At 49.3% G+C, this 24,185-nt stretch overlaps 3 protein-coding genes across 11 annotated transcripts in view; 2 read left to right on the top strand and 1 right to left on the bottom strand.

Annotated features, from left to right (window-relative positions):
- The first annotated feature begins 849 nt into the window (after positions 1 to 849).
- Positions 850 to 11,644, top strand: lamc2 (laminin, gamma 2). 3 transcript variants are annotated; one of them, XM_061797371.1, is made up of 21 exons: positions 850 to 998; positions 1,568 to 1,744; positions 2,454 to 2,571; positions 2,726 to 2,841; positions 2,902 to 3,033; positions 3,146 to 3,335; positions 4,417 to 4,529; positions 4,594 to 4,974; positions 5,160 to 5,393; positions 6,185 to 6,324; positions 6,403 to 6,559; positions 6,665 to 6,870; positions 7,257 to 7,336; positions 7,408 to 7,545; positions 7,638 to 7,782; positions 8,665 to 8,814; positions 9,219 to 9,333; positions 9,417 to 9,613; positions 9,998 to 10,147; positions 10,220 to 10,319; positions 10,804 to 11,644. In XM_061797371.1, the coding sequence occupies exons 1-21, from the start codon at positions 941 to 943 to the stop codon at positions 11,055 to 11,057; spliced, it is 3,351 nt and encodes a 1,116-aa protein (XP_061653355.1). In that variant the 5' UTR covers positions 850 to 940; the 3' UTR covers positions 11,058 to 11,644. The 3 variants fall into 3 exon arrangements, with proteins under 3 accessions (XP_061653355.1, XP_061653356.1, XP_061653358.1); XM_061797372.1 differs by having other exon boundaries at positions 882 to 998; positions 1,571 to 1,744; XM_061797374.1 differs by lacking the exon at positions 1,568 to 1,744 and having other exon boundaries at positions 889 to 998.
- On the bottom strand, positions 11,641 to 24,179 carry nmnat2 (nicotinamide nucleotide adenylyltransferase 2). 3 transcript variants are annotated; one of them, XM_061797399.1, is made up of 13 exons: positions 23,823 to 24,179; positions 23,234 to 23,275; positions 22,889 to 23,085; positions 20,017 to 20,105; positions 19,800 to 19,867; positions 19,649 to 19,727; positions 18,347 to 18,473; positions 18,177 to 18,257; positions 18,060 to 18,104; positions 17,848 to 17,924; positions 16,204 to 16,305; positions 16,058 to 16,125; positions 11,641 to 13,769 (listed from the first exon to the last, which is right to left on the bottom strand). In XM_061797399.1, the coding sequence occupies exons 3-13, from the start codon at positions 22,971 to 22,973 to the stop codon at positions 13,667 to 13,669; spliced, it is 924 nt and encodes a 307-aa protein (XP_061653383.1). In that variant the 5' UTR covers positions 22,974 to 23,085; positions 23,234 to 23,275; positions 23,823 to 24,179; the 3' UTR covers positions 11,641 to 13,666. The 3 variants fall into 3 exon arrangements, with proteins under 3 accessions (XP_061653383.1, XP_061653381.1, XP_061653382.1); XM_061797397.1 differs by lacking the exon at positions 23,823 to 24,179 and having other exon boundaries at positions 22,889 to 23,146; positions 23,234 to 23,459; XM_061797398.1 differs by lacking the exon at positions 23,823 to 24,179 and having other exon boundaries at positions 23,234 to 23,459.
- smg7 (SMG7 nonsense mediated mRNA decay factor) overlaps positions 23,483 to 24,185 on the top strand; it is a 28,185-nt gene continuing 27,482 nt past the window's right edge. For all 5 annotated transcript variants that reach the window (XM_061797367.1, XM_061797369.1, XM_061797368.1 and 2 more), the window contains exon 1: positions 23,483 to 23,615. In XM_061797367.1, the coding sequence (XP_061653351.1) occupies positions 23,590 to 23,615 (26 nt within the window). In that variant the 5' untranslated portion in view covers positions 23,483 to 23,589. The remainder of the gene's footprint in view (positions 23,616 to 24,185) is intronic.

The raw sequence follows: 24,185 nt of genomic DNA, 5'->3' as shown, positions 1-24,185 counted from the left end.
GTGTAGAGCTGGTCCACTATTCCACTCCCGACTCCACCACTACCACCAATCCAGAGGCACTGGACCCGATGTCCATGCGATGTTGCAGAAGGGTGTCAATCGGGACAGCCCCGCAACATCCTGAGCCTTGAGGAACTCCGGGCGGATCTCATCCACACCCGGGGCTCTGCTATCGAGGTGCTTTTTAACCACGTCGGCGACTTGTGCCCAGACTCTGCTTCCTTCTAGCTAGGCGTGTCGGTGGGCTTGAGGAGGTCTCGAAAGTATTCTCCCTAGTGACCCCCAACGTTCCGAGGCGAGGTCATCAGCGCCCCGTCTCCACGAAGCGCCGCTTCCCCCTCACGAAACGTTGGCCGGTGGACCAGAATTTCCTCGAAGCCGTCTGGAAGTTGTTCTCCTCCTACATCTGGGTTTTTGCCACAGTGACCACCAAAGCGGCATTCCGCTTGGCCTGCCGGAGTCCCACGGGCCAAAGAGGCCCCGTAGGACTCCTTCTTCAGCTTATCCACCGACGGGTTCGGGGATCGCCGCCTCGACAGGCGCCCGACATCAACCACGGAGGCGCGGAACACACGGCGCTCAGACTCAATGTCCCCGTGGTTGAAGTTCTGCCGGAGGCGGGACTTGGAATTCCTTCTGACAGGGGACTGTGCCAGATGTTCCCAATCCCAACCGATCATCGAGTTCATCGTGTTTGTTTGTCACGTCTGCTTGTGAACAATCGTGAGTTGAGTGTGCTGTAAAAATCCAGAACAACGCCCAGCACACACTCATGCCAGCGCACGAGTGTGTGTGTCAGTATGGTCGGCGTGTCCCGACGTGCCGCAGACACACGCGCGCACACACACACACACACACACACACACACACACACCTGTTTTAAAAGCAGAGCGTGTGTGAGTTTCAGGAGGATTCGAAGGTGCAGTGTGAAGCAGTCAACATGAAGATTTCACTCGCCGCGCTTTTCTTTACGCTTGGCGTCGTCACGGCGACCGACAGTAAGTCTGTTTTGGCGTCCTGTTACCATGACAACACAGCTTGATGATTTTCACGTTTGGCCGGATTACAACTTTACCTTTGACATTTCAACTCACTGAGCTCGCTCTCTCGAACGCGGCGTCTCTGTTGTCGCGTCACGTAGGCGCGCTCGGCCTTGACCTCACTCGCGCGTGCACTTTGAACTCGCCACCGAGGGAACGCTGGAGACTTCGAGGAGAAACTCCCGGTGTTTTCATTCTCCTCTCAGTCACTGGAGCCTTCCCAGTTCGTCAGTCAGTCGGGTGAGGTGAAAGCGGTAAAAGTAGACATTGGAAAGGAAGAGCAGATGAGAGGGTCGATTTTGAAACAGAAGAGTGTGAATCGGAAAAAGAGCAGCGGTAGAACGAGTCGAGGGTGAAGAAGTGCCAGAGAAAGTCCAAAAGTAGGGATTGAAAGAGCCGCGGTGGAAAAAGCGGAAGAAAGTAGAACAAAGTCGCGGATCTACGCGCGTTCTTCTTGGAGTCTCGTCATTGTTAGGAACGTCGATGGATACGATTGAGCGCCCGTGCGTGTGTTTTGTGGCTTTCAGCAGAGTTGCGGTGCGAGTGCAACGGTCGCTCGGGCGGGTGCGTGCGCGACGCGCTGGGTCTCCGTTGCGTGGATTGCTCGGGCAACAGCCGAGGTCGGCGCTGCGAACGCTGCAAAGACGGATTCCGCCAAGGAGGGGCGACGCTCAGCTGCGTGCCGTGTGGCTGCCACCCCGCAGGTGAGGGTCCCCAAAACCTCCACTCACCCGAACACATCATCAACACCCGGAGAGCGAGTTGCTGTCGCTATGTTGGCATGATGTCATTATTCGGTGTTTTTGAGGCGTTTCTATTTTTCATGTGGCTATGTAGTCCACGATACGGAAGTGGGCACGGCGGACGACCGGTTAGCACATCTGCCTCACAGTTCCGGGGACCGGGGTTCAAATCCCGGCCCCGCCTGTGTGCAGTTTGCGTGTTCTCCCCGTGCCCGCTCCGGTTTCCTCCCACATCCCCCAAAACATGCGCGCTCGTTCAATGGAAGACTCTAAATTGCCCGTAGGTGTGAATGTGTGCGCGACTGGTCGTTTGTTTGGATGTGCCCTGCGATTGGCTGGCGACCGGCTCGGGGTGTAGCCCGCCTCTCGCCCGAAGATGGCCGGGATAGGCGACCCACGCGAGGATCAAGCGGTACGGAAAATGGATGGATGGATATGAAAATGGCTAAATAGTGATTAGGGAGTGGGGAATGATGAATGATGAATCATTCGTTCATCATTCCCCACTCCCTAAATCACTACAAAGGAATTCTGACGCAGCGGACAACATTATACGCTAACTCTAAGGCTAAAACAATGACTCGGATAGTCCCTAATGACCAGGGAAGGATTTTCAGTGGACATGTTGAGGAAGTATGCCGTGATTGAATGATTCGTGGTGTTCCTCCAGGTTCTGTCAGCAGCAGGTGTGACAGCAGGGGGCGCTGTGCCTGCAGAGAGGGAGTCACAGGAACAAAGTGTGACCTCTGCCCCCAAGGAGCAATCGGCCCCCACGGATGCTCACCAAGGTTAACACCAAAACACGACATCAACCGCAACCAAAAAACTACAACTCCAGTAATCCACCACAACCTCTCTTCTTCTTTTTCCGTTTCTTGCTCTTGTACTTGTTCCTGTTGCTGCCCGTGTTCTTGTTCTTGTTCCTGTTCTTGTTCTTTGCAGGCGCAGTCCCAGAGAGGATTCCGGCAGCGCGTTATGTTTCTGTTACGGTCACAGCAGCCAATGTTCCGCCCAGTCGGCGTACAGCGTCCACAACATCCGCAGCACCTTCGAGCACGGTAGCTGCCGCTCTTCTTCCCTTCGGCCGTCGGAAGGCGACTGACGTTTCTCATCCGCAGGTCCCGACGGTTGGAAGGCGGCCACCTCTCACGGCCTCACCCCGGCGGACGTCCACTCCCGCTGGTCCCCCAAGTACGAGGACATGGAGGTGATCTCCAGAAGCGGTCTGCCGGTTTACCTGTACGCGCCAGGTGCGGAGAGACCACGACCCCCCCCTCGGTCCTAACCCTAACCGCTTCGGGCCTAACCCCGACCTTAATCCCTTGCACTTCCTGCCCTGCATTAAGTTTGTCTGTCCCGCAGCTTCTTACCTGGGCAACAAGTTGCTGAGTTACGGTCAGAACTTGTCCTTCTCGCTGCGTCTGGACCGCGGCATTCGACACCCGTCTATCAACGACGTCATTCTGGAAGGTTCCGGTCAACGGGTCTCGGCTTCGCTGGGCAACCTGCGCTCTGTCGTTCCCTGCGGGCAGAAGATCAACTACACCTTCAGGTCAGAACTCCGCTCGCTCGGTCAGGTTCTCGCTGCCCCAGGAAGCCTGTTCGGGGAGAAGCGAGAACATTCCTGGCGCTCCAGCAAGTAGAAACAAACCAGGAATCCGCGGCGCTCACGTGGTTAGCTCATGACTCGCGGCACTCCCCGACTTCAGCGGCTTTTCAAGGAGACATATTATGCATTTGTCTCCTGACAATTTCCCAGAATTCCCGAGTGTTTCAATAACACGTCTGTGGCATAGTTTGCTCAAAGTGGCCAAAGGATCAAGAACGATAGCGATATTTTTACAGCGCATTTCTTGCCCCATGGTGAACGTAGCTCATTTTAGGGGTGGGTCTGTCTCATGCAGTGACCCTCATACCGCCGAGCCCGGGTTTTGTTAGACTGACAACCAGTGGGCTGGATCTGGTTTGGCCTCACACTTTCTTCAACGAGTGGACTTGGAGCCCAGACTGTGGGGAAGCAAGTGAGGAACAAAGACAAGACAAAGAAAGCATTTTTGTGGTGCATGGACACGTCCCCAGGCGCACACACACACACACACACACACACGTTTGTCCTTTGCAAAAGGCTGACGCTGTTGTCACTGAAAACCCACAGAGATTCAATTGCACCGCCACCTGAGGATGTAGCATCTCATCAGCATCCATCCATCCTTCATCTTCTTCCTCTTAACGGCGAGCACGCTGGACTGGTTGCCAGCCAATCGCAGGGCACAGAGACAAACACGCATTTACACTACTTTTTTCACGTGCGAACGTAACTACCGAGTCGTTGGCGGGGGGAGGGGACTATTTCAACCATCCCCACTGTTATGTCACAGTAGGGCGGAAGGGCAGAAGGGCTCGCTCACAGACAATGTATTTTTTGAGAAATAGTAAAAAAAAGCTTGACTTTATGAGTGGGCAGACACACAACTATTTGAAAAACTAAATGTATTTTCCATAAGCCGTCCCCTTTAAGCACTGGTCCGACTTCCTGACTCCTCCCAGTCAGAAGCTAAACGTAATGCTGAGGAACAGGACGTCAAGTGATTGCGTGATGTTGTTGTGTCATGGTTTCTCTTGTGTGACATCAGACTGGACGAGCAGCCAGGCAGCAGGTGGCGCCCTCAGCTCACCCCATTCCAGTTCCAGACACTCCTCCAGAACCTGAGCGCCATCCAGATACGAGCCACCTTTGGAGACAGAGGTGAGCTCCTCCTACCTTCAGACCCTAGATTGGACGGTAACCGACAACTGTTGTTTGTCTCTAGGACGCGGTTACCTGGACAACGTCAAAATGGTGTCGGCGAGGCGAGGGGATGGCGCCCCGGCCCACTGGGTGCGGACCTGCGTCTGTCCGCCGGGATACGAGGGCGACTTCTGTCAACAATGCTCAGCGGGTTTCAGACGGCGGAGGGCGGCGGACGGAGCGTTCAGCCCTTGCGAGCCCTGCAGCTGCAAGGGGGGCGACTGCGACCCGCAAACGGGCGACTGCTACCCCGCGGATGAGACGCAAACCTGCTCGGACGGGTTTTACTGGGACTCGTGGACCCGAACCTGCGTGACGTGTCCCTGTCCCAGGGGAGTGCCGTGCTCGCTGGTTCCTGGGTCGGCACGACCGCAGTGTCACATCTGTCCACCTGGAACCACGGGTGGGTCCAGCAGAGATTAGACGTAATGGGACATAACGTGACAATAGGGGCATTATGGGACACAATGGGGCAACGGGGAACATAACGGGTCACGATGGGGATATTATGGGATGCGACCACTCCTCCAGCCATTGGGGGTCAGCAGACCGATGTGATTTAATGTTTGTCTGGTTGCGTGTGCTCAGGCCTACGCTGCGACGAGTGTCTGGAGGGTTTTTACGGCTCGCCCGGCGGGGGCGCCGGAGGGTGGCGGCCGTGCCGACCCTGCCAGTGTAACGGCCACATTGACGTCAGAGTGGCGGGAAGCTGCGATCGAACCAGCGGCGAATGTCTGAAGTGTGTCAACAACACGATGGGTCGCAGCTGTGATGTATGTTTGGCAAACTTTTATCACCGCAGCCTGGACCAAGCCTGCAGACGTAAGTTCATTTAACCAAGCTGACACGTTGGTGAGATGTTGCTGACATGTTGACATTGCTGAGATATTGATGACATTTTGGTCACTTGTTTTCTGACATGTTTCTGATATGTTGCTGACATGTTGTTGCCATGGTGTTGACATGTTGCTGACATGTTGGTGAAGTGGGTGACGTGTTGCTCACATGTTGACATTGCTAAGATATTGGTGACATCTTGCTCAGGTGTTGTCACGTGTTGTCACGTTGCTCACATGTTGCTCACATGTTACTGACATGTTGCTGACATGTTGCTGACATGTGGGTGACATGTTGCTCACATGTTGACATGCTAAGATATTGGTGACATGTTGGTCACACGTTGTTCACATTGCTCACATGTTGCTCACATGTTGCAGAAATGTTTCTGATATGTTGCTGACATGTTGTTGACATGTTGCTGACATGTTGGTGACGTGGGTGACATGTGGGTGACATTTTGCTGACATGTTGACATTGGTAAGATATTGGTGACATGTTCACATTGCTCACATGTCGGTCACGTTGCTCACATGTTATTGCCATGTTGCTGACATGTTGGTGACATGTTGTTCACATTGCTCACATGTCGGTCACATGTTGTCATGTTGTTGCCATGTTGCTGACATGTTGGTGACATGTTGTTCACATTGCTCACATGTTGGTCACGTTGCTCACATGTTGCTCACGTGTTGCTCACATGTTGCTCACATGTTGCTGACATGTTGTCACATATGCGCACTAATGAGACAATTTCCTGCATTTTGTTGGCGCAGCATGCGACTGCAATCTTCGGGGATCCGAGTCACTGCAGTGTGACGATGGCGGTCGCTGTCGCTGCAGACTGGGCTTCGACGGTCCAAAGTGTCAGACATCCCGAGAGTGTCCCGCCTGTTTCAACACAGCCAAAGTCAAGGTAAAAGGTCGCCTCAGATCGTTCACGTCCTACGAGCCATCTTTGAGCCATCTTCGTCATCCTTTATGCAACTTTCAGGTGGACGAGTTGTCTTTCAAACTTCAGAAGTTGCAGGCGCAGAACTCTGAGATGGGTGGCGGACTCAATACTGGCAACAACACCAATATAGAGGCCGTGATAAGTGCGGCCGAAGCGCTGGTGGATGACCTGCAGGGCGATGCGCAGCAGCTAGCAGGTGCCACATCATCACTCACTTTCAAATGTTGCGTGTGACGAGCAAGAAGTCCATATTTCTTGTGAGGGCATTCGTCATCATAGTCCCGACCGTGGTGTCCTACAGACCTGGAGAAGCGGCTGCGGGACAGTCTGACATCTATCGGCCGCGCTCGACTGTCCGAGGAACAGGACGTCCAGAACATGGCCGACGCGACCGGTGACATCAAACGACGGCAACAGACCTACGTGACCAAAGGAGATCAGCTCCAGAATTTAGTGGAGGACATGAAACGCAAACTGGACGAGGCCAAGTCAGGTCTCCGGTCAGCTGTAAGATCTTACGCCACTTTATCACATTTGTCCGATACGCAAGGTGTCGAGTGACACGATTGAAGTGTTAAGGGACTGGATTATGGTCAGGTGACTTCTTTTAGGCGTCAGGTGGCTGGATTCAGGTGCTGATGACTTTGCGGGTGTCTGGTAACTGGATTCAGGTATTAGATGACTAGATTCAAGTGTTACGGGAATGGATTTGGGTTTCATATGACTGGATTAAAGTGTCAGGTGACTGATTCAGGTGTCAGGTAACTTGATTAAGTTGTCAGGTGTCTAAATTCTGCTCTCAGTTGACTGGATTCAAGTATGGTATAGTAATTCTGACATGAAGGATGAGGATATTGATTCTAAACCGCTCTTATTTTTGTCGTTCCTGTCAGGAGTTTCCGGCAGGCGATGCTCCTCTGACTTCAAACCTTCTCTCCTCGTTGTCGCGGGCCGCGACAAGCTTGGCTGATAAGTGCGTGCGCCAGACACTCATCAACTCAATTTTGTTAAAACTGCTCGGATGTTGAAGTCTGGATCTGTCAGACATCAGACGAAGGCGGTGGCGGTGGAGCGGAGTGCCAAGGAGGCTCTGGGCGACTCTGAGAAAAGTCTGGCACTGATCCGGAATCTTCTCAACAAAGGGAACAATGTCAAAGATCTGATCGGAGGAGTGCGAACTGCGTGAGTTACTCTTTCAGTCCATCAGTTGTCCAGCAGGGAGCAGCGTATCGCTCTCAATGGCGGCGTTTCGACGGCGTGCGCGTATTCCTCAGGTATGACGGGATGCCGGCGCGGGTCAAGGGTTTGGAGAACCGGGCGATCCGCGTGGGCGGTGAGGCCACGGACGAGAGCAACAAGGCCAAAGGCATGCTGGAAGACATCAGCAGGATGGCCAGAGACATCCCGCCCGCCCTGACGGTCAGTCAAGTGGAGTCGACTTCATTTCTGTACAGCTAAGTCACAACAGAAGTTATCTCAAGGAACTTCACACATGGATCAGGTCAAGGAGCACACTCCTCGTACTTTATATACTGTATCTAAGAAGACCAAGTGAACCCCACATGAGCAAGCGCTTTGCGACGGAGGCAAGGAAAACTCCCTCCAAGGAAGAACCCCGAAACAGAACCCAGGCTCTGTGGGGCGTCTGTCTGACTTGGACGGGTGGGTAGAGGTGGAGAGGGAAAACAGCGGCCGGCGGAGGCGTGAGAGAGCAAAGGGTACAACGACGAAGAGTTTGGATAAAGTACCTGAAAGCAATAACTATCGTCATAAAAATAACTGCTAGAAGTTAGACACCTCGTATAATATTCATTCATTCATTTTCCGTACCGCTTTATCCTCACGCGGGTCGCGGGCGGGCCGGAGCCCATCCCAGCCATCTTCGGGCGAGAGGCGAGGTACACCCTGAACTGGTCGCCAGCCAATCGCAGGGCACATATAAACAAACAACCAGTCGCACTCACATTCACACCTATGGGCAATTTAGAGTCTTCCATTTATCTAGCATGCATGTTTTGGGGATGTGGGAGGAAACCGGAAACCATCAACTCGTATCGTGTCACTACAGGCAGGATCGTTCTTCTGCTTCACGTTCCGGGGATCAGGCAGTACGTCAACAAGCAATTGCTTCTGATTTGATTTTATAGCGAAGGTAGGGGGAATTTGTTGGAGTAAAAGTATCCATTTTATTTAGGAAATCATTATTTAGGAAAGACCGCTGACGGTAACATTCGGCGCCCGGATGGAACATTCGGGCTCGTCCGCATCCTAAAGCATCCTTTGACTCCCCAACGTGCTCAGGGCGACACGGACGCCATGGCCGCCAAGCTGGACCTCCTGAAGAAGGCGGCAGACGGGAGCGTGGCGGGCTTCACGGCACTGCGGGACGACGTACAGCGGGACACGGTTGCCGCCCAGGACATGCTGGAGCGAGGCAGGAGTGCCATCCAGGTAGGAAAGCATTGTGGGAATTCTTGTCAACATTTGATCGGTTGCTGGTCTCTTGTTTTATTTTCGTGAATTCCATCAGCTTCATTGTCCATCAACCGGTCCTACCCTTTTTCTCCTCGTTGCGTCCCTTCCTCGTTGGGTGTCGCCCGACCTGGCTCACTACCCCTGTCCTATCCTGTCCTGTCCCATCCCGTCCTATTTGCTACTTGTTGCCTCCCTTCCTCACAGGGCGTGGCGCTGCCCGGCGACAACACTTGTCTTGTCCTTTTCTGTCCTATCGTCACCCACCCGCCGACTGGCTGCTGATCTTGCCATGTCATTGACGACCGGGCCTCTTCCAGGGTTTGCTCTTTTATTCTGGAAAGCCACGGAAAGCAGAGTGTGACATCATATGACCCTCACAGGACACAGATGCGCTGACAGGCCGAGTGGACGCCGCCCACGCCGACACCAAGGGGGCGCTGCAGCGCATAAACAGCAACACCGACAAGCTGGACGCCGCCCTCAGCACTCTGAGAGGTGAACGGACAGTCACGCGAACGCCGACAAGCCGTCTCCGTCCTGTCCGTCTTCACCGTCTTCGCCGTCCTTTCCGTCCTCAGGCTTCGACCGGCAGATCGCCGCCAACCAAGCGCAAGCGGACGCCGCCGTCGACCGGCTTCCTGTTGTCCGCGCGACCATTCAGCGAGCCGCCGAGAACAACGCTGAGACGCGGGGCTTGGTGGACGCCGTGTCCGCAGATTCTGACGCGGCCATGGCGTCCATCAGCCGGCTGGAGAACCTGATCCCCGGTCTGGAGGTGCGTCACCGCCAGTCTAGCGTAGCAAAAAATGCGAGCGTTGATGAGATTTAGTCTCTTGATGTGGGGAAACTAAGTGCGATAGACTGCCTTTAGGATTCGGTTCACTTCAACATCCATTCCGAAATCTTGACAAAATACAGTACAGTGAAGCATGCAACTGTCTTTTTATAAGTACAAAGTAAATTAGGTAGCTAAGGGCACTAATCCAAGATGCAAGACTTCAGTTCGGTTTCTTCTTTCTGTAGTTAACATTCCAAGAACGCATACAGTATCATACGGTACATACAATTTTAGAGGTGAAAGCAAAGAACCTTTACCTTTGGTCTGTCATGGACATTGTCTTGATTTGAAAAGAAAAAAAAACAGTTTTTTACTCACCAGGGAGCAATCGGGTCCATACCGCCTCTCGGAAACGAGGCCACCAAAATGAACGACGCTGTCAAGGCACTGCGGACACTGGCGGGCGATGTCGGCGCAGACCTCGACGGCGAGCTCAGCGACGCCAGGAAAATGGAAGCGGATGCGGGGCAGGTGAGAGGTTCGACCGCGAGCGGTCCTGAGGTGACGACGGCAAAATAACGCCGCCCGCGCGTTGTCCCGCAGGCTGGAGATGCCGCCGCCACCGCCCGGAGGAACGCCAAACAGGCCAGAGACGCCGTGGGAAGAATGCTGCAAGACATTGCCGAAGGGATGGCCAACATCAGTAAGACACGCCCACTTCTCAAACTTTTACCACTTTGGATGCGTTCATCATTGAATAATGCCAATGAAACAAAATGAAGCTTTACCCCAAAATGCCGTAGGAATTGAAAAGTTGCGTATTCATCCTCGTCATGCAAATAAAAGCATCGTTTCAAGGGGCCAAAACAACGATCACAATTTTCTGGGCAGCCCACAGAAACTTTTCTGGCTCTGGAGGCCACGAAGCCCACAGCGAACGCAGTTTTTTCAATTCTACCACATCACTAATCAGTTTGCGAAATGGGCAGCCGCTCAGCGGCACTCAACCCCCCCGCTACCACTGACGGTAGGTGGTGGTGGGGCGGGGCCCAATCTAGGGGCATCGCACAGGGCGCCATTCGGTCCAGGACGGCCACCGTTAATCATTTATTGCAGTCAGTAACGGCGGTGCGGGTAACCCCAGTTTGAGAAGGGCTGCGACCACTGACCTCGTTGTCGTCCCGCAGACCAAACGGGTACGTTCGACCTGAACCGCCTCAAGGAGCTGGAGGACTCGGTGGCGGCGGCCCACCACAATGTGGAGACAGGTCTCGAGCCTCACCTCAGGGACGCGGCGGCGCGGGAAGTGGCGCAGCGCCACCTGCTGGCCGTCTTAGATGGGGACATCGACGCCATCTTGGGAGACATCGCCAACCTGGAGGACATCTTGAAGACCATACCCAGCGGGTGCTTCAACAGCCCCCCCATTGAGAAGGCCTGACACGTCACCGCTCATGAATTTCGCCATGCCCGAGACAACAGGCCAGATTCAATTCATTCGCTCGAAGGCAACTTTTGTCTTTTGGATCTCGCTTTTCACTTCACGTCGTCGCTCATCATGTGACCCGTCTCAGGTGGAGGCTCCTCCCCTTTCTGGAGCCGCACACAAACCGACGCTGTCGGGCGGAAACCGCCTCTGTCCAAATTTGGTTTCAATTTCAATCAATATTTGTCCAGAACTCGATACTATTGGACAGTCCTGAGTCTGGTGCTGTTATTTTACCACATTATTTAGCATTATTATTAAGAGTTGAATATAGTTTGAGAAATTTGACGATACAATGTTCAGTAACTCAAACATGTTTTGGGAGATGCGAGGATTCTGCCCAACAGTAAATAGATGCGCACACACACACACACACACACAGGCTACTAAAAGTCTCCTGTGACACGTTTCACATTTTTCTATTTATATAACAATTTGTACATACTGACACCTTTTGACTTCTTCTGCTGACACGTGAGCTCATCGATTACATGTAATCAATATGACTGTTCTGGAATTGAATAAAATGCTGAAGAAGTTTGTTTTGTGTTGTATTTTAATGACTTTGTTGTACAGTACAAATACATTTGATTTCATGCCACAAGCACAAGCAAAGTGTCAACATGCTGCACACTGAAAACCACCACTCACAATCAGCCATTTTCAGGCTTTTACTTTGAAAAGTCTCCCATTCACTCAAAAGTGGATCCTTGTCAAAAAAGATTTCGGGCTCCTAAATTACTCTAAGTTGACATTCATTCATTATCCATTCACGCGGGTCGCGGGCGTGCCGGAGCCTATCCTGGCTAACTTCGGGCGAGAGGCGGTACACCCTGAACCGGTCGCCAGCCAATCGCAGGGCACATAGAAACAAACAACCATTGGCCCTCACGTTCACACCTACGGGCAATTTAGTGTCTTCACTCAACCTAGCACGCAGGATTTTGGGATGTGGGAGGCAACTGGAGTACCCGGAGAAAAGCCACCCTTTGCATGTTGTCCCCAGGTCCTCAGAACTGTGACACAGATATGCTAACCGTTCGTTCACTGTGCCGTTAAAAGGGACATATTGACTTTTTATTGTTAGTACACAAATGGTTCGGCCGTGGGGAGGTTCTATTTGGTGATGTGTTCATGCGCCACGAAATGCTGGGCTTGCCATTGGCCGAGCACTATGTGAGGCGGGATGAGAGAAAGATCTGCCCCTAAAATGAGCCAATTTCACCATGGCAAGAAATATGCTGTATAAAAAAAGTCAAACTTTTGTTAATCGTTGGAGGCTTTTGATCAAAGCCTAAGAACTCTCCAGTTAGTGTCCTGTGAGGATAAATAAATGAATGAGTTTGAAGTGACGCCACAATCAGCGGGGGGTGGGTGGGTGGGCGCTGTTACCACCAATCACCTGAACAAGCTGAAGCTAGCAGCTAGCATTGCGTTAGCTACAAGGCTAACGTGCTAATGGACGAAAACACGGGAAGAACGTCCTGTAAGATGGTAAAGCTCCGAAGCAGCTAAGGTTTCATGCATTTACTGACTGGATGAAAAACAGGAAGTGAAGCAAAAGGAACCCCCAGCCCCCACCCCGACACACACACACACACACACACACACACACACACACAAGCACATAAGTGTAGCTGTTACAGTGAACCCCCGCTCTATCCTTCACAACCCCGGTATATTGCAGATTTTTTTAAAGTAATTATTACAGTCGACAGGCCTAATTCCCAAACTAAAATTGCACATCTTCAATGAAGTACCACATTGGGCCACAACATGGCAGGCAGCACTGAGCTCGGCTGGAAGGGAAGAAACGCGATTAAGAGCAAGAAGAAGCGGCAGAGAAGGAATCGTTTTCACTGTGTAGAGAAAAAATCTACCCGCCTGGCTGTGACTATTGTTGTATGCTCATTTTGTTGCATTGTTACTCTGTTTACATGAGACTAAACACCTACAACTTCGAATTGAGTAACCCTTTTGGATTAAAGCTGAAAGATTCCAGTTGCCTCGATTCACCCGTCGCCGATTACAATGACCTGGATGTCTGGCAATCTACACAGATATGAAGCAGCATGTTTGAATGTTGACAACTACCATAACACACATGCTATTTTCCATTAGCCCATTATGACTGTTTCACATTATGTTAGCATTAAGGTAGTGGCCTTTGGTTAGACTGAATGATACGGTTTGGTTGAACATTTTGCTGTTCAAAATATGAAATGTTTCATTGTCTTTTGTATTATGCGTCACTTTTTACAGTCAACTTCAACTGCAGTGAAAAATAAACAGCTTGAAGCAAGCACAGTCTGCCTCTAATTTGGAGAACTGTCTACGATAGTCGAAATGTTTCTTGACAGTGAGAAAGTGAGAACAGGCGCTAAGATATACTTAAAACGTGAAGTAGGAATCAATGAAAATGGGTTTATAGATTAGGGGAGGGGTAAAATGACAAAGAAAGGTTTTTGATATGGTATGGGCGTAACGTGGAGGCGGCGCGCTACAGGGGTTCACTGTAGTTGCGTGCTGATGTTGGAGCAGGAGACCATGTTAGCGTAGCGCGTCTATCCCGAGGCATTGATGTACAGTTGCGTGTTGAGGATGTAGTCGATGACGGGCTGGCACAGGTAGTCCACAACGTGGCCGTCGCCGTGCTGCAGCGCCAGCCTGCACACAAGCACAACACGTCAACAACACGAAAACACCACGTCAACAACATGATACCTCCAGAACACGACCACAACACGGCAACATGTTAACAAAATATCAAGAACATGTTAACAACACAACATGTCCAGAACACGTGCACAACACGAAAACAACACGTCAACATGCCAAAAACACAACAAGTCCAGAACACATCAACAACACAACATCAAAACGTCCACAAGACGACGACAACATATTTTCAACACATCAAGAGCATGGCAACAAAACATCAAGAACACAACCACAACACGTCAACGACACATCAAGAACATGACAACGACACGTCAAGAACATAACAACACGTCAACATGTCAACAAAACGTCAAGAACATAATACGTCCAGAACACGACCACAACACGACAACATGTCAACAACATGTTAACAAAATATCAAGAACACGACAACAACACGTCCAAAAAACGTCAACAACACGTCCACAACGGGTCAACATGTCAACAACACGCCAAGAAAATTACAACACATCCAGAACATGTCAACAACACAACAATATTTCAACACGTCCAGAACACACGTCAACATCATGTCGAGAAAATGACAACAACACATCCAGAACACGTCAACAACACGACAAGAACACATCAACAACACGTCAACATGTCAAGAACACGTCCACAAAATGACAACAACACATCCAGAACACGTAAACACGTCAAGAACATTTTTCTCATGAAACATATTTCCCAAGTTGCTATTGACATGAAACCTTCACCAGTTGTTGGGAACAAGCCAAGTAATTCATACAAACAGACCAAATAAGCTCAGAAATGAAGTTGACTGTAATAATGTGAAATGACACAGGGGAAAAGTATTGAACATGCCAACTGGTATGTATTTAATACTTTGTACAAAAGTCTTTGTTTGTAATAACAGCTTCAAGATGCCTCCTGTATGGAGAAACTAGTCACATGCATTCATCTGGTGTGATTTTGGCCCATTCCTCCACACAAGCAGTCTTCAAATCTTGACTTTGAGTTGCAGTTCTTTCCACAGATTTTCCATTGGATTCAAGTCAGGTGATTGGCTGGGCCATTCTAGCAGCTTGATTTTTTTCTTTGAAAACAATTGAGCGTTTCCTTGGCACTATGTTTTGGATCATTACCATGATGAAATGTCCACCCTCGTTTCATTTTCATCCTCCTCGTAGATGGCAGCAGATGTTTGTCAAGAATGTCTCAGTATACTTGCCCATTCATCCTGCCTTCAATAATGTGAAGTTCACCAGTACCATTTGCTGAAAAGCAGCCCCACACCATCATGTTCCCACCTCCAAACTTCACTGTCGTTATGGTGTTTTTAGGGTGATGTGCAGTGCCATTTCTCCTCCAAACGTGGTGTGCATTATGTCATCCAAACAGTTCCATTTTGCTCTTATCCGACCAGACTATATTCTCCCAGTATTTAACTGGCTTGTCCAAATGTTGGGTCTTGCGTGGTGAGCGTGCATACAGGCCACGGCGGCGGAGTGCATTAGTCCCTGTTTTCCTTGTGACAACAGTACCTGCTAATTCCAGGTCTTTTTGAAGCTCTCCACAGGTGGTCCTTGGCTCTTCTGATTATTCTTTGCACTCCTCTGTCAGAAATCTTGCGAGGCGCAGCTGATCGAGGCAAATTTCCAGCGGTATGATTGGCTGTCCACTTCCGTATGATGGCCCCAACCGTGCTCGCTGGAACGTTCAGAAGCTTCGATATGCGCCTGTAACCAATGCCATCGTTATGTTTTGCAACAATTACTTTGCGATGGTCTCGAGACAGCTCTCTGCTCTTCCCCATCACGAGATGTGTCTTGACTCACACCTTGCCAATGACACCTTTTTGGAGGCCATCAATTCGGACTGAACCAGCTGATACTCATTTGCACTGACAAGGGGGTGGGGATTGCTGTTTATTGGTAGAATTTAGTTGTTGTCTTGGCTTTCCGCCTTTTTCACCTCCCTTTCTTCATGGGTCCAATACTTAATTTCTGAGCTTATTTGTTCTACTTTCTCTGTATGTATGTATGGATTACTTGGGGTTTTCGCAACATCTGGTGAAATCATCAGGTCAATGGCACCTTTGGAAGTACATTTAGTCAGGAAAAACGGTGACGTGTTAAATACTTATTTCAGCCGCTGTATTTATGAAGGATTTTCAAGGCCTTTGAACTGCTCATTCCATGTTTTTTAGAAAATTCCACATTACGCCACTAAGTCAGTCAGTCTGTCCATCTACGTGGCGACGGTCTTACCTGCTCTTCGTGGAGCTGACCCGCGCCATCGGATGTTTGCCGTCGTCCTCGACCACCACGATGTTGTCCTGAGAGCCAGACGGGAACGGCAGAAAGTCAACGCGGGGAACCGGAAGAACAAGACGAAGGAGAAGGTGAAGAAGAACCTTGTGATTCCGTAGCACCGACGACTGCTTCATGATGCGCTCGGTGTCGGCGCCGTCACGAGGGACCACCACCATGCCGAAGTCGCCCACGATCACCTCCATCTGCGCACACGCACACAAATCAGGTAAGAAAAGATTTTTGCGATGTGTTTAATTCGCTGGTCAGTTGACTAATAATAATAACTTGGATTTCTATAGCACCTTACAAGTGCTGGTGAGTTCTTTGAAGTTTTTGGAGTCGTATCTTCAAGTTCTTGAAGCCGCTTTGGAGTTATTTTGTGTTGGTCTTTTTGGGTCCCCTGTGAGTCGTTTGTGACATGTTTCAAACATTGGAAGTTGTTTTTGTTTAGTTTTTGGGGGCGTTTCGATTGGCCGATGTTGTCCTTCTTTGCCAACTGTGAGCCTGTGAAGCCCTTCGAGACGCTTTTGGGAATAAGGGCGAAACAAATTTCTGAGTAGTTCCTGACATGTTTCTATTGTGTTTTGAGTGGCTTTTATTTGAAGTGCTTGTTTAAGGTCTCGAACGCACTTAATTGACTTCGAGCCACGTTGAACTAATTTTTCGACTTGTTTGTTCAACTCATTTTTGAGTCTTTTTTAGTCATTTGTGATTTGTTTGTGTGTTTCAATTGCTTGTCGATTGCTTTGAACGTAAGTCCTTGATAGTCATTTTTGGGTTCTTCTTACCTTCTTTTAAGTCACTCTCGAGCCAATTTTTCCTTTTGTGAGAGTCGTTTATGACAGTGGTCCCCAACCACCGGTCCGCGGACCGGTAACGGGCCATCGGCATTTGAGAAAGAATGACCAATTGATATAATTTCTGTTGTATTGCAATTCACGCGTCAATGTGTTTGATTTTGAAAATTGAGCGGATCTTCTCCGCCCCAACAGCTGCGCGTCTCAATTGACACGCCGCGACTGCACAGAACGCTTCCGTTTCCGGTCGGCTCGAACGTTTCTGTTTTCAAAGAACGAAATCGTGCGCTCTGATACAGATACAGTTGTAGGCCGCTGCTCGACACAGGCAGAACTACTTTGACGGAGTTGAAAGTCTACTCTCATTGAGGAGCTACGGAACTGCAGTCTGGTCTGGCTGCCTACAACAACTCCTGCATCGCACCCACAGTGGACGCACCACGAACGGCAAAGGAAGAAGCAGAAGCGAGGCAAGCGTGGGCGTGCGTGTGTGTGTGTGTATCTGTGTGTGTGTGTATATAGATATGCGCGCACGCCTCCACAGGCGGTCTGAGGAAAATCCAGGCTCCTAACCGGTCGGCGGTGCAAAGAAGGTTGGGGAACACTGGGTTTTGACATGCTTCAATCGCTTGTCAGTTGTTTTTTTTGCAAGTGCTTATGAGTCAGTTTGAAGTTGATATTAAATCCGTTTTTTTAAATGCTATTTTAGGCATTTGTGAGTTAGGGTGTATGATTTTTAATTGCCTGTCGGTTGCTTCTACAATAAGTGTGTTTTTCAGTAAGTTGAAGTCATTTTTGAGTTGTGGTTTTTTTTTTTTTTGGAAGGGTTTTTGAGGCGTTTGGCGGTGGCGGCGTGTGGGGAGCGCTCCCTCGGCCGAGAAGAAGGACAAGAAGAAGATGACGGGCGAGGTGGGAAGAGGGTGGGGCCTGGGTGACGGGGGCGCTTACATCACTGTCCTTCCACAGGCCAGGGATGCAGAAAGATTCCAGGAGGTCACTTCCACACAGGAGCAAGATGCGCAACTCTACACACCAAAGTGGGCGGGGTCAGGGGAGGAAGGAAAGAGACACGCACACTCTCAGTAAACGACACGTTTACTGGATACACGCACACAGGAAGTGGTCCCGCCGGACGGATGGTTGGCGACACCGCCACTCACCGATCTCCTCATACGTCATGGTGGGCCCCAAGTTGGCATTTTCATCTGACGCAAGGAACGTGATAGTCAGTGGCACGCACGCACGCACACTCGCTGGGATTGTGTGTGGTGACTCACCAATGAAGGTGAAGCGGTCCATGTGAGGACGCATGCAGCAAACTTTGCCCAAACTCTCACTCAGCTTCCCCCAAAGTTTTGCTGCAACGCACAAATGTGTCGTCATCATCATCATCATCATCATCATCATCATCATCATCATCGGGTTCACCCTGGTCCACAAAACTTACCGGAAGTGGGCTTGTGATTTAAGTTGTTGTGATTCTGATAAATGGGCGGAGCCTGGGTCTGCGGCTGACCAATGACGGGCGTCGACAACGGCGTGTTGACGTTTGACAAAATGCAGCCCGTCACTCTCTAGGAGGACAGCGGCGTCCATTAGAACAAAAACAACAACAACATATTACGATTCTATTGTCAAACTTGAGTGACTGATCATCATCAACGCTACGTGCTCATCGTTGGCAAAAGAGCCATAGGACAAGTCTGCAATACAAGATACGAAGGTCGGACTAATCCAATGTTTTGAAAGCATTTGCAAATTTTCTGGACCTGGAAGAGCTGGACGAGGTGGCTGGGGAGAAGGACGTCTGGGCTTCTCTACTGCTAAAGCTACTGCCCCCGCGACCCGACCTCTGATAAGCGGAAGAAAATGGATGGATGGATAGCGTCTCCATTTGGGATAACGGCTGACGGAATGAAATAAACTCTGCTTCCTGCATCTCCCGTTCGTTGTTTTGTGTTTGGTTTGCAATCAACTTGGAAATGACCTCGAGTACAACAAGAAACAACAATAAGGACCAAGAACATTTTTTTTTTAAAACCCCAGCTGACTCAGGGCGAGAGGCGGGCTACACCCTCAAGTGGTCGCCAGCCAATCACAGGGCACATAGAAACAAACAACCATTTGCACTCACATTCACACCTACGGGCAATTTAGAGTCTTCAATGGACCTAACACGTATGTTTTGGGGATGTGGGAGGAAAACGGAGAACCCGGGGAGAACATGCAAACTCCACACAGCGAGGCCGGATTTGAACCCGCAACCTCAGAACTGCGAGGCGGATGTGCTAAACAGTCGTGCGCCGTGCTGCCGCCCCCAACACTAAATATTCCCAAATCTACTGAAAAACCCCCCAAAAGTTACATAAATACTCAGTAAATCAACTGATAAAGTCTCATCAATCCCATGAATACTAAATACACTGAAATCTTATCTAGATCCTCCAAACTCCTTTTAAACCTACCAAAATGCTCCCTAAAAGTGATCTTAATATTCCTGTAGCTATTGAAAAGTCGCCTAAGTACTCCTCGATGCACTCAAGCGCTTCTTCAAAGTAACTTCAATACTCTTTACGCCGTGTGTCTGTCAGAGCGATCTTCTGCCCAGCGACTGTTCACGATGCTCAGAAGGAGGTGTTGTGCTACGTGACAAAGTGTTGACGGGGCTGTAGAAGTGTGGAGAGCAGGGGGGAAACAAAGTCTTCCAAACTACTCGTGCTTGGGGCCCCGCTACACCATTTCAAATCACCTTCATGAGGTCTCGGTGGTGCTCCAGGATGCTGCAAGTGGTCTGCCAGGTGTCCTGGTAACACTCCCAGGGGTCCACCCTGCAGCCACAGGACACACGTTAGACCGGACCGACGGCGGCGCTCCCGGCCCCGCGACGTCACGTGACTCACCTGATCCAGTCGGACGACCGCACGGCCAGCTGACACATGGTCAGACGGTGCCTGCTGGACACCAGGCCCTGAGGACGCACAAACACAAACAGGGTGACGTCGTGGCGGAACATGCGACATCTTTTCCACGGGTGGCGCGTAATCGTGCCAACTTCAACACACAAACACTCGCAGAGCTGATAATAATAATAATAAGAAGCAGGGGAGTTGAACTCACAGGTTTCCCATAAGAGTTGTGCACCGGCGAAATGATCCCTCCAATCACGATGAAACGTCCTGTTTTGTGCAGGTACTCCCTTGCCTTTTCTGCACACACACACACAAAGTTGTATACAAGAGCAAATTGTGCATCTATTAGCTTATTTTTGTGTTTGTAAGTCTTTCATGTTATGATCTTTTGCATAGTATGACTTTGACATCGAAAAAATAAATGTTATATAAGGAGGCACTATGATAATTGCGTCGCTAAAAACAAGCAGGCATTTTGTCATTTTTAAACTGTCAGCTAATTACATGAATGAATGAATGAATGATTGATGTTTTACTTGGGTGAGGCTGTGTTCCACATTTGTATTTATTTATGTTCATTATTACTTGTCTGACTATGTTGTGTTTTTGTTATTGTTTGGTTCCTTGCTATGTCAATTTACAATGATGATATACACAGTGGGTACGGAAAGTTAAATATTTCACACTTTCTTATTATATTGCAGCTATTTGTTAAAATCGTTTAAGTTCATTTTTTTCCTTATTAATGTACACACAGCACCCCACATTGACAGAAAAAAAACTTAATTGTTGAAATGAAATATGACACAGCCAGTAGTCTTCAGACCCTTTGTTGTGACACTCACATATTGAACTCGGGTGCTGTCCATTTCTTCTGATCATCCTTGAGATGGTTCTACACCTTCATTGATGATACTGATTGGACTTGATTAGGAAAGCCACACCCCTGTCTATAGAAGACCTTGCAGCATAGCATGTCAGAGCAAATGAGAATCATGAGGTCAAAGGAACTGCCTGAAGAGCTCAGAGACAGAATTGCGGCAAGGCACAGATCTGGCCGAGGTTACAAAAACATTCTGCTGCACTTCAGGTTCCTAAGAGCACAGTGGCCTCCTTAAATGGAAGACGTTTGGGACGACCAGAACCCTTCCTAGAGCTGGCCGTCCGGACAAACTGACCAATCGGGGGAGAAGAGCCTGGGTGCGAGAGGTCAAGCTGCGGCTGAGCTCCAGAGATGCAGTCGGGAGGTGGGAGAAAGTTCTAGAAAGTCAACCATCACTGCAGCCCTCCACCAGTCGGGGCTCGATGGCAGAGTGGCTCGACGGAAGCCTCTCCTCAGTGCGAGACGCATGAAAGCCCGCATGGAGTTTGCTAAAAAAAAAAAAATAAGATTCTCTGGTCCGATGACACCAAGATCGAACTTTTTGGCCTTAATTCTAAGCGGTATTTTGTGGAGAAAAGCAGGCACTGCTCGTCACCCGTCCAATACAGTCCCCAACAGTGAAGCATGATCTGCGAGGAGGAATGGGAGATGACCCCCAAATCCAGGTGTGAAAAACTTGTTGCATCATTCCCACAAAGACTCATGGCTGTATTAGCTCAAAGGGGGCTTCTACGAAATACTGAGCAAAGGGCCTGAATACTTCTGTCTGTGTGATATTCCAGTTTTTCTTTTCTAATGAATCTGCAAACATTTCAACAATTCAGTTTTTTTTCCTGTCAATATGGGGTGCCGTGTGTACATTCATGTGGAAATGAAATAACTTAAATGATTTCAGCAAATGGCTGCAATCAAACAAAGAGTGAAAAATTGAAGGGGGTTTGTATATTTTCCATACCCACTGTACATCTCTTATATTATTTAGAATTTGTATGCTGTTCATTATTATCATTAGTAGTAGTATCATGGATGCAGAATAGATATGTAAATGAAGAGAACATGGAGTAGGGCTGGCATTTGTCAAGTCTGGACTTCTGTCCCACTCCTTTTTGAACATGGAAAATAGTTCTATTCATTGTTGTTTGCTTTGTTTTCTTTGGTTTTCATGTTCAAAATAAACATTCAAATGAGGCGCACATGAATAATAATAATACTAATCCTAATACTCCAACTACTAACTAGTTGATTAAATCTCTGGAGAAATTGCGTGTGAATGTGGAAAAGCTGAAGCTGAATTGAAATGTTGTGGAGTTAATTGTGGAATGATGTGGAAAGCTATGAAATAAATGAATCAAATGTTGAAGGAAGGACTTACGTTAAATATATCTTGAATGTGAAATATGTGGAATTTGGGGGATGTGGAACATATATTTTGGAGTTGCAATGGTTTCAATTGTTGAAGGAGGAAAGAATAATGTAGATAGAATATGTCTGAATGTAGGAACTTTAATGTGGAGAAATGTAGAATTTAGTCATTTGGTCATTCTTTCTATGTTGAACATCGTTCCCAGGGTGATTGGAGTGTGCCAAAGATTTTGAATTTGGAATTTTGTTGTTGTTGAACGTCTCATTGAATCGGGATTTTGGGGTGCAAAATGTGGAATAGTGGGAATTTTTGGAAAGAGAGAAATGCCACCGCTCTCCTGAATTTTGGGAGTACGGTGAAGTTAGAATAGTGCGAATCGGTTGAGAAATGTGAAAGTAGTTAGATGCCCAGAAAGTGTGGCGATTCAAAATAGGAATAACATTCACACAAACATTGATGACTGTTCATTTCAATACAACTGTGACCAAAATGAAAGGTTGCTTGTGTTGCAAAAATGAACGTGCAGAGCATCTTCCGTGTTCGATGAAGATGCTCTTGTTATTTTGTGACATGGCGGGTGCGTGGAGTGGCGTGGGGAAGGTGGGGGTGTACGTTGATGATGTAGCGAAGGCCCGCGCATTCTTCACAGCAACAACAATGACGACGCATTTGGCGGCCTAACGAGACGCGAGCAAAGCGCTTGCAGATGGTTCGTTTCAGCACCTGACTGCTGGACAGCGACGATCGCGTCGAACCAAAACCGAGCGGCTTTTTTTTTTTTTACCCACCGTGACGTCACAACTTGCTTTCACCCATTCCCACGCAAAAACTCACCGAACATATGGATGTGTCCCTTGGTGATGGGATTGAAGCTTCCGCACGACAGCAGGATCACGTGACTTTTGCTCGTTTCTGGCATGGCGACTCGACGCCCTGGTCCCGGTTCTGGGATGCTCGGGGCTCGCGTGTAGCAGCAGACGACGCAGAGATAGAGGCGAGAGAGGCGAGGTCGCAGAGTCTGCGGCAGGATGCTGGAGGAAGTGACGTCACTGCTTTAAAGAGACTTGTTGCTCGCGTGAACAAGAGAGCGAGCTTGAAAGGTGTCAGTTCTGTTTAAAAATTCAATCCAAACAAATGTATAGGACTTCAAATGTATTCTAATAAATAACTTAAGCTCACCTGACTCGTCAGTCTTCATGGTTCATGTTAACTGGCTCATTTCTGTCTTAGATAAGACGAACAGGTCGACGTGTGAGTGATGTAAATGATGCGGAACGATCAAAGTATCAAACGAGAGTCACTTCATTGTGTCACACATTGCATTGTTTTTTTTAACCGTGTTCGTTTTTTTGTTTTGGTCTGGTCGTTCCTTCGTGCTGAGCCGAATGTTTCCGGAAAGTGCCGAAGCTGCCCCCCCCCCCCCCACCCCCTCCCTCCACCACCCCGCAAGCAGACAGGAAGCAACAATATGGCGGCGGCGTTAGCGGAGTTAGCCCGTGAGCTCGTCGTAGCCTGAACGCGGGCGAGCCGTCACCATGAGCCTCTGCGCGCACCTTTTACGGTGGGTTACGCCTGCGGCCTTTCGTCCCACCGCACACGACACGACGAGCTGCCTAAAGTGACCTTGGAACTCGACGCTTGCTATTGTTTTCGAGCGTGCTAAAGCTAGCGTCGACTAACTAGCTTCGTACATCAACAATCTATGCTGTCGCCTGAAGTCACCTGTGTCCGAACACATCATCGTTAAAAGTTTGCCTTCAAACGTCACCTTTACTAAAATGTTATCGTCTGTATCAGTAAAATAAAAGTCGTTTTTCCCCGCCACGCGTAGTAGGCACTTGTCCGTGAAGCTACGTAGCTTCAGCTTTTTGCTAACATTTTCGTTCTCCTAGACGGTTGTGTGACGTCACACGTGTGTTGTCATTATGATTGGCAGGCGCTTAGGACGCGGCGGCAGTGGTTGTCGTTGTGAGGCTACTCGACGCAATGTGGTCGCCGCAAAAGACTTTTGTCGTCACGACGACGTTACGTGACGTTTAGCCACGACGTCATTCGAGACCGTGACGCGTGTTGCTGTGCGTGCGTGTGTGTGTGTGTCTAACCAGTTGCTCTGTGTTGTGTTGTCGAGCAG

The sequence above is a fragment of the Phyllopteryx taeniolatus genome, chromosome 14 (assembly GCF_024500385.1).
Source record: "Phyllopteryx taeniolatus isolate TA_2022b chromosome 14, UOR_Ptae_1.2, whole genome shotgun sequence".
Taxonomy (NCBI): Eukaryota; Metazoa; Chordata; class Actinopteri; order Syngnathiformes; family Syngnathidae; genus Phyllopteryx; species Phyllopteryx taeniolatus.
Note: the sequence above shows the minus strand (reverse complement) of the source record. Positions and strands in the feature narration are given on the sequence as shown.

Coding starts and splice junctions, on each gene's coding strand:
- lamc2 (XM_061797371.1), top strand. CDS start 941: ATGAAGATTTCACTCGCCGCGCTTTTCTTTACGCTTGGCGTCGTCACG. Junction 4,975..5,159: donor CTGTCCACCTGGAACCACGG/GTGGGTCCAGCA, acceptor GCGTGTGCTCAG/GCCTACGCTGCGACGAGTGT. Junction 5,394..6,184: donor CCTGGACCAAGCCTGCAGAC/GTAAGTTCATTT, acceptor TTGTTGGCGCAG/CATGCGACTGCAATCTTCGG.
- nmnat2 (XM_061797399.1), bottom strand. CDS start 22,973: ATGCCAGAAACGAGCAAAAGTCACGTGATCCTGCTGTCGTGCGGAAGC. Junction 18,105..18,176: donor GGACCGCTTCACCTTCATTG/GTGAGTCACCAC, acceptor TCCTTGCGTCAG/ATGAAAATGCCAACTTGGGG. Junction 17,925..18,059: donor CATGACGTATGAGGAGATCG/GTGAGTGGCGGT, acceptor TTTGGTGTGTAG/AGTTGCGCATCTTGCTCCTG.